Below are 12,540 nucleotides of genomic sequence, written 5' to 3'. Positions count from 1 at the left end.
CCTGTCTAAATCAGAAAGATCCATGTTCAGTGACAGACTCAGAAAAGTAAGCTGGAGAGCAAAAGATACCTGACATTGACATTTGCACACTCCCAAAGTTCACACATACACAGGTACATACACATATGTACCATAAGCACAAGCACATATACACACTTATGTGATGTGCACATATTAGACTTAAAAATTGCTGTGGTCAGTTGTGGGTGCTGTGAGATGGTCATTGTCCTCTAAGGAACCGCCAGGGCTGCTCCTGTGCTAGCCTGGCTGACTTTGGAACTATGTCTATGTCCTAAAAGAAATTATGAAGGAGAGTGCATACTGTCAGAAAATGCAGCAAGGAGTAAGGAATACCTGTGAAACTGAGTGCGACCAGTAGCCAGCCATTTCTGTCATGTGTACAACCTGGAAGAAGCTACATATTATGACATGCAAGAATGTTTATTCATAACCCACAGAATTGGAAAAATTTCAGCAGGGAAGTAGATAAACTGTGCTTTTATGTTTATAAAGAGTCAGCCTTAAAAATTCACTGAACTAATATCATCAGTTTATCTCAAGAATATAACATATGAAAATGCAGATTTCAAAGGGTATATATCATATAATCCCATCTTTTTCAATGTTATGTGTATTGAGTGCATAAACATACATTTATTTGCAAACTATTCAGGAAGATTCACAGACAACACTTTTATAGTAGAACCTTATGCTTCAGTGTTCAGTCATCTCTGTCTCTACTGTTTTCATTTCTGAGAGAAATAAAAATGTCCATTTTGAAGTAAATATGTGTGAATGTCCTCTGTGAGTTATATTGTTCACTATTTAGGTGTCAATTCTTTATTCTTTTGGCAGTATTTTCAGTGATGACACATTTATGATCAAGTATTTACTGAGACTAGAATGAATAGGTTTTAAGCTGAATTGATTGTCCATCAATGAAATATTTATACAAAGTTGTTTTCTTGGTTTTATAGGGAAAACGTCAGAGAGAGGCTCATTTTCCCTGTACAGCAGAGACTCTGGACTCTCAGGCTGTCAGGTAAGTTTAGTGAAGTTTACACTTACATAATGATAGAGAAGATAGAAGTTTATCTACATGATTTCACCATTATGTATTCATATTATTTTGTGACTTTGTGTGGTAGGGTTGTTTTGTTTTTAGCAGCTCAACATATCTTTTCATTGTTCCATCTTGAGATGGTTTCCTTTCTTCAATTGAATTTTCTTAACTTCCATTTAATGGGAGACAAAGTAGAAAAGTTTCTCTGCTTTCTAAATGCATCTTATGTCTGGAAATAAGTTCTCACCTATTGCTATAGAAAAGCAAATTGTTGATACATGCTGTGAAGAGCATGTGATAAACACATGTAGCTTGAATTTGTTGTACTGATGGCTGTGCTATTGCCATGAGAAGTGCTTTCATTTTATCATAGAGCTCACCAAGTATTTCAGACCTCAGCTGGCTTTGTACTGGGGACTTTCTAATACCCTTACAGGGTTTTCATATAGTGCGTTTTTGCTAATTGTCATCTTTTTCACTGTTTTCTCATGGAATTCTGAATTTAGCCATGCCCTTCAAATTTAAAAAAAAAAAAAACAGAAAGGCAGCCTTTATGGGGACTTGGTCTATTCTAAGCCATGAGTATCTTGAGTCTCTTAAGTATCATACAAATAATAACATTCTAGTTAATAATATTCATAATTATTAGCAAATGCAACTAACAGTGATAGTCACAATACGTGATTTGTTAAATGCAATAGCTGCCCCATGAGTTAGACATTGTGGCCTCACACCTATAATCCCAGAATCTGAGAGACTGAGAGGCATGAAGATTGTAGCCTATGCTGGCCTCAAACTCAGCAATCAATAAGTAAGACCATATCTTTGGATTTCTTCATTGTCTGTTTCTTTGTCCCCATTTTCTTTTTTTTCTTTTTCTTTTTCTTTTTCCTTCTCGCTCTGGCTCTGCTCACTCCAGCCCTGCTTGCTCCAACCCCACTCACATCAGTCCAAGGATTGATTGATTGATTATATGAGTACACTATAGCTGTCTTCAGACTCAGCAGAAGAGGGCCTCAGCTCTCATTACAGATGGTTGTGAGCCACCATGTGGTTGTTGAGATTTGAACTCATGACCTCTGGAAGAGCAGTCAGTACTCTTAACTGCTGAGCCATCTCTCCAGCCCCTTCATATCCTTGAAACAAATAAATAAAAATCCCTTATCTCTGGTTTCAATTACCCACATTCAACTTTGTTTTGAAAATATGAAATGAAAAATTTCAGAATCAAACTATTGGTCAGTTTTAGATTTCATAACATTCTGAGTCATGTGATGAACCGTCTAGAATGTGAGTTACTCCTTTGTATAATGCATTTGTTTACACTATACATTTCCTCCCCATTAGTCATTTAGTGTTGGTTCTCAAATTGACTATTATGGTATCATAGTGCTGTGTTCAAGAAACCCTTAATTTAGCCAATAATGCCCCAGTAAGAGTATTAAAGCTGCCACTTGGGATATACCAAAAAGAAAAAAGAAAAACAAACAAACAAAATAAACTTAAAATGCTTTCTTTGAGAGAAAAGATTAAAGTCCCCAACTTGAGAAAGGAGGAAACTTAATTCTGACATCCCTAAGATCTGCAGTGTTTTAAAATGCTCACAGTGAATCTTTTCAGCAATTCATCATGCAAACTAGAAAGCAGGTGTTGGTCAGGGATAGTTTTCAGTTTATATACAACAAGTAGTAAACCTAAGCTGATGTTTGAAGTTTTTAACTATGGTGTTGCTGCTTCAGTAAAAGCCTCTCACATTCTTAGTTTATGCTCCAATGTTCTTCAGTTTTAATGACTTTGATTGAAGAGAGAACTAAGAGCTTACTTATTTATCATGCACTCTAGGAGCCTAGAGTGAGTATTGTTCACAAACATTGTAGAGATCAAGAAGTCCCATGCAAAGAGAACAGCGAACTTACAGAAGGTATAACAACAAAACACAAGACTTAAGCTACACATGTGAGAATGATAGGTTTCTAAACAGTTGACAGCACAAGCTATCCATGATCCTAGAGAGGAACTCCATAGTATAGCAAAGCAGTGAAAAGGTGGTATTACAGCCAGGACAGACAGCATCAGTGAAGACAAAAGGGTTCTTGAAACCAGTCAAAGGGATTCATTGCTGCGAAAAGAACAATGGTTCTGCTATTTATTACTGTTTCCTAGCTCTTGCTGTGCTGCAGCTGTTAGAGAAATTATGGTGGATAACACCAACTGATTTGAGTTCTGAGCATAAACTTGGCAAACTCAAATTATAAAAATGAAGATGATGTTGGGCATGGTGCTTCCTGTACTTTTGGCACTCCAGAGACTGAAGCAGAAAAGGCACCAAGTTCTGAGAATCTCTGACCCTTTCTTATAATAACCGTTATAAGAGTCTGTCTTATAATAAAGTTCATTATGGTGATGATGAACAAAGAGAAATCATATTAACTCTCATTCAAAGTAAAAATTATGTATAAATAATGTGTGCTTTAATGGATAAGAAGTAAAATCTATGCTTAACCAATTGCTACTTTGTCATTAACATTCACAAGTGACAAAAATAAAAAGGAAGATAAATAGTGACTACAAACTTATATCCAAATGCCACCTTTAATATTTTTCAACCAGCATACCCCAAGGAACATTAACTCTGCTGTTAATGTATATAAAATGTTGCTGACATTCTGTAAGATTTGGGCTAATTTAATAATGCCTGATGGACTTTATTTCATGTAAAGATGATGTAATAATACATTAGTAAATGAGTCTTCTCTTATTACCCTCAATCACAGAACTGATGGGCCATTAAATGGAAAGGGGTATAGTAGTTTTACTGGAAGTACGGATAGATCATTATGCAATTGAATTTTTAATTGATCCAGCACAGAGGCTAATTGGGCCATTTTTATTAAATTAATGACAGGCATTACCTTTTAAACTACGTAGCAATGTGAGAATTCTTTGTCATTATGATAGTTTTTCTCTGATACTTCTTAAACAAATATTTGAACAGCTTAAATAAAAATTTCAGAACCTTAAAATATAGCAGTGTTAGTTTTTACATCCCAGAAGTTGAAGGCTTTATCTAAGTTCATTATTAAACCTTTAGAAACAAGCAGTTTAAAAATTCAGTTAGCTGTTTATATATAGGCATTGAATTCAAACGTGATGAGAGTACAAATATTTGGAAAATGTGACAAATGTATGTACACCTATTGAAAACTTAAAAATAGGTAAAGCAAAAAATATATAAAGTTAGAAATAAATTTGTGTAAATGAAGATGTGAAGATCTTAAGTGCTCAGCCATTAAGAGTACTGTTTGTTCTTCCAGAGATCTCTGGTTTAATAGCAGCCCATACACAACACATTCTCTGGTCTCTGCGCACCAGGCACTCAAGTGGCACACAGGCATATGTGCAGGCAAAACACCAAATAGATGTAAAATAAACAAGATTTGGAGATCTTTTTTATCAGCAATGGACAAGATAACGGTACAAAATCTTAGTAATAGAACTAAATTAGCTCAACAACTTGTCCTTATTGGTATTTACAGAACTCTCTATATAACAGTTGAGAATGTAAGTTTCTTTTATGTTAGTCAGGAGTATTGAATCATATACCAGCTCATAAAATCAGTGTCAATGAAGTGCAAAGGTTTGAAAATGCACAGCAGGTGTTCTCTGACCGTGTGATGGTAGAAGGCAACAAAAAAAATCATTAGACCATAAATGTTCAGCAACCGTACTAAATCCCATACAGTGGAAAGAGAAAGATAGCTCTGAAAGGTTGTTTCTGACCTTCCCGTTCACTCACATGCCTATACTCACATATAGGCACAGAACCACATAATAATAGCAGAGTAATTCTAAAACTCAGGAGACATCAAGGTATAAGTTTAACAGAATATAAGACTTTAATAGTGAAAATATGCAACACAACTGGAAGAAATAAGAAATCTGAACAGAGATAGCATGCTCATGAATATGAAGAGTATTATTGACATTTTATTTCTTCCTAAATTGGGCTATAAATTTAATATGAATCTAACCAGAGTTCCAATAAATGTTATAGATACTGACAAGAATATTTAAAAGTTTGTTTTCAAAGATAGCAGAGAGCAGTGAGATGATTCAGCAGGTAATATATTAGCTGCGCAGCCTGACGACCTGAGTTTAGTCCCTGGAATCCACAAAGTAGACAGAAATGACTTCCTACAAGTTGTTCTTTGACCTCTATATATGTTCACATGTTCCTGTTTGCACACACAATAAATAAATTAATTAGCTAATTTTAAAATTAAAGACAAAAGATTCAGAAACCAAAATGGGCTGGAGAGATGGCTCAGTGGTTCAGAGCACTGACTGCTCTTCCAGTGGTCCTGAGTTCAATTCACAGCAACCACATGGTGGCTCACAGCCATCTATAACAGGATCTGATGCCCTCTTCTGGCATGCAAATGTACCTGTAGATAGAGCACTAGTACATTAGATAAATAAATATTTTTAAAGAGGATGAAGAAGAGGAGGAGGAGGAGAAGCACCAGCTGCTGCTGCTGCAAAAACAGTGGTGGTGCACACATTTAATTCCAGCACTTGGGAGACAGAGACAGGCAAACCTCTGAGTTCTAGGACAGCCAGTGCTACAGAGAAATTCTGTCTTAAAGAAAAAGAAAAAGAAAAAGAAAAAGAAAAACCCAACAAGAACAGGAAAGAAACAGAAACAATTAGCAAAGAAGGATGGACTTACCAGCTTTCACTGTTTACTTCAAAGCTATACTAATAATAGAAGGACAATGTAGTATTTGTATGTAGATGGACACATAGCTCAAGGAACAAAGCAGAAAGCTGAGAAAGGGCTCCTGGATATATGATGTTGATATGAGCAATTCAATCTCTTCAGTGTAAGGTACTGAAGTAACTGTATTGAGACAGAAACTTTTATTTCTTACACTATATAAAACTTGTTTGAAGTAGAACGTGAATTTGAAAGCTAAAATAATTAATACTTTAGAGAAATTGTATGTGAATGTTATCATCATCCATCAACAAATAATTATTACTTTACAAAAAAAAGAGACATTTTTATTTTTGTGTGTGTGCACGTGTGCATGGTTTTCTAAATGTGTGCCACATATCTGCAGTGCCCAGATTTCTCCTAGAGCTGGAGTTTGAGGTGGTTTTAAGCTACCTGATGTGCCTACTGGGAATTAACTGGACCCTCTGTATGAACAGAAAGCACTCTTAATTACTGAGCCATCTCTTCCAGCCCCCCACAGAAATTCTTACAAAAGAGGCAGAAATATGAGACATGAAAGAAAACTGATGAATTGAATTTAACCAAAATCCCATTTCCCCCCAAAAGGACACTATCTTTAGAGACTCCTGTGGTTTTAATCCAAGTTCTGAATGCAGTGGTATTAGCACATTTGTAACCCCTTTCTATGCTTGTACTCTGGGATAATTTCAAAACCGTGATCACTTTTACTTGGAACAGATTGCAAAGCATAAATTATTTCAGTAACCTAAGTAATTGTTTTAAGTTTTAGGTAGATTTTTATTTGAGGTCATTCTCTTATAAACTTGAAATTTTAATAAATTTTTAAAGAATTTTAAGATGATTTTTCTTTTATTAGATGCTTTATCTTTTCTCTTATTCTTTTATTGAATGGAAAATGTCGAAGAAAAGGGTCAGTGTATAAGATTGTTTAGAACATAAAGAAATGAATTAAGTATTTTCTTGTTTTACTTTCTAAGTTAAGAAATAATTCAAGCCAGGCGTGGTGGCGCATGCCTTTAATCCCAGCACTCGGGAGGCAGAGGCAGGTGGATTTCTGAGTTCGAGGCCAGCCTGGTCTACAAAGTGAGTGCCAGGACAGCCAGGGCTACACAGAGAAACCCTGTCTCGAAAAACCAAAAAAAAAAAAATAATAATAATAATTCAAGCAACAGAACAGAAGATCTGCCATCCACAGGCTGGCAGAAACAAGCTATGTACATGGAGAGAAAATTAAAATTATTGAATAAAGAATAGTAATCTCTAGTTATATGGGTATAAGTTAACACTCGAAAAGTTAATGTGATTTTGATATAAGCAAAAGTTTTTAAAGGATGTATAAAATTCCAAGGCCATACAAAATGAGTTAAATTTGACATAGTAAAGGGGAGGCACGCTGGGACAGACAGCAGCATCTTTTCCTGCTTGCTTCCTTCCTCATAACCTAGCCAAAGAATAAAGATTGTGAGAGTCCTTGCTCATTTGTGTTTCTGCTGACTTATTTACATCATAACAAATAGAAGGTGTCAATAATCTGTTAAGCATGAAAATACTGTATTATGTGTTTTAGCAATAACAGTGTTTTTGTTTGGCCTGTGTAGAATATTTACTTAATAGTGTGAGATGGCTGTATTACAAGGAAAGAGCTGGCATAACTACCCAGGGAATTTATCATTTATGCTGCAAGAGTTTTAGCATAAATGGAGGCATGAAAAAAGGGGGGGCAGGTTTCTTAGCAATGTGAGACTCAGATATGGATGTTTGGAAGATTGACCAGAGTCATGGAAACTGTATTGGAAATATCATTTCTCCAGTTCATATGAAAAGAACAATGAAATGGAAGATATTGTTAAAATATTTTGAATGTATAACACTGTTATTAATTAATAATTTAAAATTATAAGCAAATGGCTTTTTAAGGAAAAGTTAAGTTACGCACAATATAAATCCAGTACTTGCTAGTCTGAGGCAGGATGATCAACATCCTGATGACTCATTGATTTAAAGATACCTTATGACTCAGTGATTCTGGCAAGTCAAATTATATCATGGAACTATGTCTCACCCCCCCCCCAAAAAAAAAATCAAGCAATATCATGGAGAATATATACCACCCTTGCAGAGGACCCAGGGTTAGTTCTCAGTGCTGACATTAGATAGCTTACAGCCATTTTAACTTGGTTCAGGGGATCCAGTGCTCTCTTCTGGCTACTTAGACACCCAAACAAAACAAACTAGTACACATACACAGACACAGGTATACACATATAATTAAAAATAAAATAAAGGCATTCTTTAAAAAAATCAAACAAAAGTAAAAATTACCAATCTCCCATGCATATAAAAATGATTAACTTCATCTTGTCAGTAAATAAATGTTAAGATGATGTTACAGGGGCTGGTGAGATGGCTCAGCGGGTAAGAGCACTGACTGCTCTTCTGTTGTAATGAGATCTGACACCCTCTTCTGGCACACCTGAAGACAGCTACAGTGTACTTTGTATAATAATAAATAAATCTTGAGGCCAGAGCAAGCAGGGACTGAGGGAGCAGAGTTGACTGGAACAAGCAGAGTTGACTAGAACGAGTGGGCTGACTGGGGCAAGCAGAGGTCCTAAAAATTCAGTTCCCAACAACCACATGAAGGCTTGCAACCATCTGTTCAGCTACAGTGTGCTCAAATACATAAAATAAATAAATCTTTTTTTAAAAAAAGTTACAGAACTAATTCAAATGAGAATCTAAACAGTGATGTTCATAGAGCAAAAATAAGGAACTCAATATACAGGCTAGCATTTTTTTTTTTACTGGGTGTATAGAAAATAGATGTGTTGAAGATGGTGGTACAGGCCCTTCATCCATCTGCTAGACAGAATTATGACAGTTATTTTGCTTTACTACTAGTAATGTATAACTTGTGGAATTGTAAAATTGTAAAATCACTACTAGAATGAGAACAGATAGTTGTATGCATGCTATAGACTAAGCAGACTAAGCAGACTGCCAGCCAAGTTCACCTACTTTCTACTTGGAAAGCAGCAATTTCTATTCATTACAGATTGGTAACATCTTTCTGCTTCAGTGTCAGAAATTGTCTAGTAGTAGCACATGAGGTTTGACCTACTAGATTTGTACACTTTTTCTATCTGGTTTCTTTACAGAACATGCTCTGCTCTTGATAATAGTTTTCCATCAAAATATTAAATATTTAATATTTTAATAAAATATTAAATATTTTTCCTGAGAAGGCATATGTTTCTGATAATTGTTATAATCAGAGCCTGTCATTTATGACCAGTGTTATACTTCTAACCTGTTCTTTTTCCATGAGAATTAAAGGTTTTTAAAGGACAGCAAACCTGTGATTCTCAGGCATTTGAAACTTGGTTCCCAGTTGGTGGAGCTGGTGTGTGGCCTTTCTAGAGAAAGTCTGTTACATGGGTCTGGTTTTCAGAGTTGCAGTACTGAAGCCATTTTCAGTTTGCTGTCTCTGCTTCATTCTTATGTTTCAAAATGTGAGCACATCATTTCTGCTCTAGTCACCGTACCTTGTTACTTACTGCCGTCCTTGCCCACCATAAATGACTATTCTCCCTGTGGAACCATACACTAAAGAAACCTTTCCTTCTATAAGGAGCTTTGGTCATTTTTTTTTTTAATCACAGCAGTAGAAAAGTAACTGATACAAAATGTACTATAGGTACCTTGCCCTTTCTCTGAGTTATTACAATATTAGAACAAGAAAGTTGATGCTATATAATTTTCTGGACCAAATATATTTCAAAACAGTTTTAAGTTAATCAGAAATTATTCAGTGAAGATATTACAATTAATAATGTAAATTGCAGCTTCATCATATGTAGAAGTTAAATTTAGGATTTTTAATATTAAGAGGCAATAGGAGGGATTTGGGGAAAGACTCATTCAATAAAGTACTTGTCACACAAGTATTAAGACTTGAATTTAGATCTCCAGGACCCAGTTAAATAATGAGATATGGCAAAATGTATGTATAACCATGTCAGGGCCAAGGAGATCATCAACAGATGCCTGGGGTTCATTTACCAAGTTAATTGATACCTAGCCAATATATAACCTCCAAGGCTCATGAAAAGTCTTTTGTATCAAAAAATAAGTTTGAGAATTATAGAAGACAACTGACATTTGTAGAAGACACATAACACATATATACATACCTGCATGCACACTTGTACACCCCTATACAAAGTGTGCATATACCTCGTACACACACACACACACAAAGTAAGATCCTTGATTCTAATTCCCACTCCGTCTAAGGACTCTGTTGCCATTGCAGAAGTCAAGGATTTTTCTGCTCACAGCCAGGAAAAAAGAAGGTCAAATCTGATAAGAACAAGAACAAAGAGTTCAGTCCTCACAACCCATACAGTAAAAGAAAAAAACTAACTTCAGCAAGTTTTACACACACACACCAAAATAAAGTAAACAAATAAATAAGCAAATAAGTTATTAATGGTAAAAAATAATGTTTTAAAAAAATCACAATCAATTCTTGATCCCTGTAGTGACAAGCAAAAGACTTTCTGGTTGTTATTGGTGATCCTTCTAAGGCAGAACACCAGAAATTATTATTGATATCAAATTATATATGCAGTTAATTCTTACTATTCTATTCATAACCAGCAGACTTAAATACCTAACTTGCTAAAACTCCTTCCTAGAAAAAGATGCAAGAAACATCTCTTCCTTCTTCAAAAACCAAGGCATAATTTCACAAAGTTCACCCTGGGAAAGGAATAAAGTTTACTGGGCTTCCTTGCAGAGCATAGGTAAGGAGTATTTTGCAGGACTGTGGGTAATTCTCCTCCCAACCCCCAGCAGGCCACAGCTAGAAAGCCTTTACCCAACAGGGATGAGAGTTTCCCCATAGCCACATACCTGTATACTCTCGCCCCTCCCCGAAGGCACATGCAGTTATTGGGGTATTTCATCCAGCGGGTGGTAGGGAGCTGCAGGGTACTTCCTACTCCTTCATGAGGATCCCAGCTGAAATCACAAAGATGGTGGTTGGTGACTTGGAGGATAGTCACTCAAATCACAAAACAGCAAGTGATTAAATTTGATATAGTGATCATATTTGCAGGTCAGTTGGACAAGTTGATGTGATGATGCATTGTGACTTTATCTTTTTAACCTTACAGTTATTATTGCTACTGCTGCTTCCTATCCAAGGAACTTGAAGCCTCAAGCTATGTCATCTACCTAAGACTAAATAGCTGATAAATGTCAGAGATAAGGAGAGAATGGTTGAGGTAATAGACTTTATGTTCTAGGTTTCAAGGAAATGAAACCATGATTAAACTTTGGCACTAGGAGGAAAGGTCAAGATACTAGGTCATGAGGTAAAAGAGCAAGTGAGGTAGGAAGGAAGGTGGCATTGGTACAGGCAGGAGGCTATGTCACAGAGTGTGTTGGACTTCACTGCTCACGGGGCTGCAGTGTTCTCTTTTGAGGACTGGATAGTTAGATTGGTGATTGGAGGCCAAGAAGGATGGGGAAGGCACAGCTATCTCTTAGAACAAAGTTCAGCTTCTGCTGTGGGAGTGCTCTCTTAAAGTAGCCTATAAAGGAGTCCAAGACACAAGTAGTTAGAAAAAATGTTAAGATCTGAACCATGTAATTTAATCTGGATTTATTAGTTTAGAGCATAGTAAAACAAATTCTGTGGGAGGGAAATCTTAATGTATCAGATAATAAACAGTTATAATTTTCCACCAATGAGAATTAGATTTTTGCAAGTTTCTTGTCAAGGAAAATCTTTCACCTACTGTTCCTGTTAACTCTAAAATTGACAGTTGTGCTTTTGTATATAGATTAAGGACTTGAAACATACAAAAACTTGTACCTACACAGTAAATCTAACATAATATTGTTATGTCAGTTTTGAACACTTGGAAATAGCAAAGTAAATAGTATATTTTTAGTGACTTTTCTCATTGCTGTGATCAAATACCATACAAGTAGCAAGTTAAAGGAGAAGATATATTTGGCTCACAATTGAGAGTCCCTTCCGTCCTGAAGAGGAAGGCATGGCAGAAGTATGAAGCAGGTCATGCTATCCAGTTAGGAAGCAGAGAAGGATGAACGGTAGTACTAGGCTCACTTTCTCTTTTCCTTTTATAAGATAGACTTGTTTGTTTGTTTGTTTGTTTGTACTTTCTTGCTTGCTTATTATGTGTACAGTGTTCTGCTGCAGAAGAGGGCACCAAATTACATTATATAGATAGTTATGAACCACCATGTGGTTGCTGGGAGTTAAACTCAGAACCTCTGGAAGAGTGCTCTGAACCTCAGCCAGTGCTCTGAGCCATCTCTCCAGCCCCACTTTCTCCTTTTTGTTCAATATAGAATATTGGCTCATGGATTGTTGCTCCCCACATTCAAGGTGGATTCTCCCTTTTCAGTTAATTCTTTATAGAAACAATATCACACACATCCAAGAATGTGTTTTATGGTGTCAAATTGACAATCAAGATGTACTATTACCAGAAATAACTAGGTGTTATCAACTGTTGAAATTGGGCTACTAGAACAAGGTTTATTGTACTCCTTCTCCTTTCATGTAAATATGAAATTTCCCAGAATAATAATCAGAGTCTTGAAGCTGTCCAGGTGTGGATTCGTTAACTGCGTGCCTAACACCAGATTGGATTAGGTGTTACCCTCAGGAATACTTAGT

At 36.0% G+C, this 12,540-nt stretch overlaps 1 protein-coding gene across 7 annotated transcripts in view; it reads left to right on the top strand.

The window, feature by feature from the left end:
• Tcf12 (transcription factor 12) overlaps positions 1–12,540 on the top strand; it is a 269,146-nt gene that overhangs the window by 170,226 nt on the left and 86,380 nt on the right. For all 7 annotated transcript variants that reach the window (XM_085844776.1, XM_085844775.1, XM_085844774.1 and 4 more), the window contains exon 6: positions 978–1,042. In XM_085844776.1, the coding sequence (XP_085700902.1) occupies positions 978–1,042 (65 nt within the window). The remainder of the gene's footprint in view (positions 1–977; positions 1,043–12,540) is intronic.

Source organism: Mus caroli, unplaced genomic scaffold (assembly GCF_978045245.1).
Source record: "Mus caroli unplaced genomic scaffold, Mus_caroli_1 scaffold_11, whole genome shotgun sequence".
NCBI lineage: Eukaryota > Metazoa > Chordata > Mammalia > Rodentia > Muridae > Mus > Mus caroli.
The sequence above is the reverse complement of the archived record's forward strand: the minus strand, read 5'-3'. Positions and strand labels throughout refer to the sequence as shown.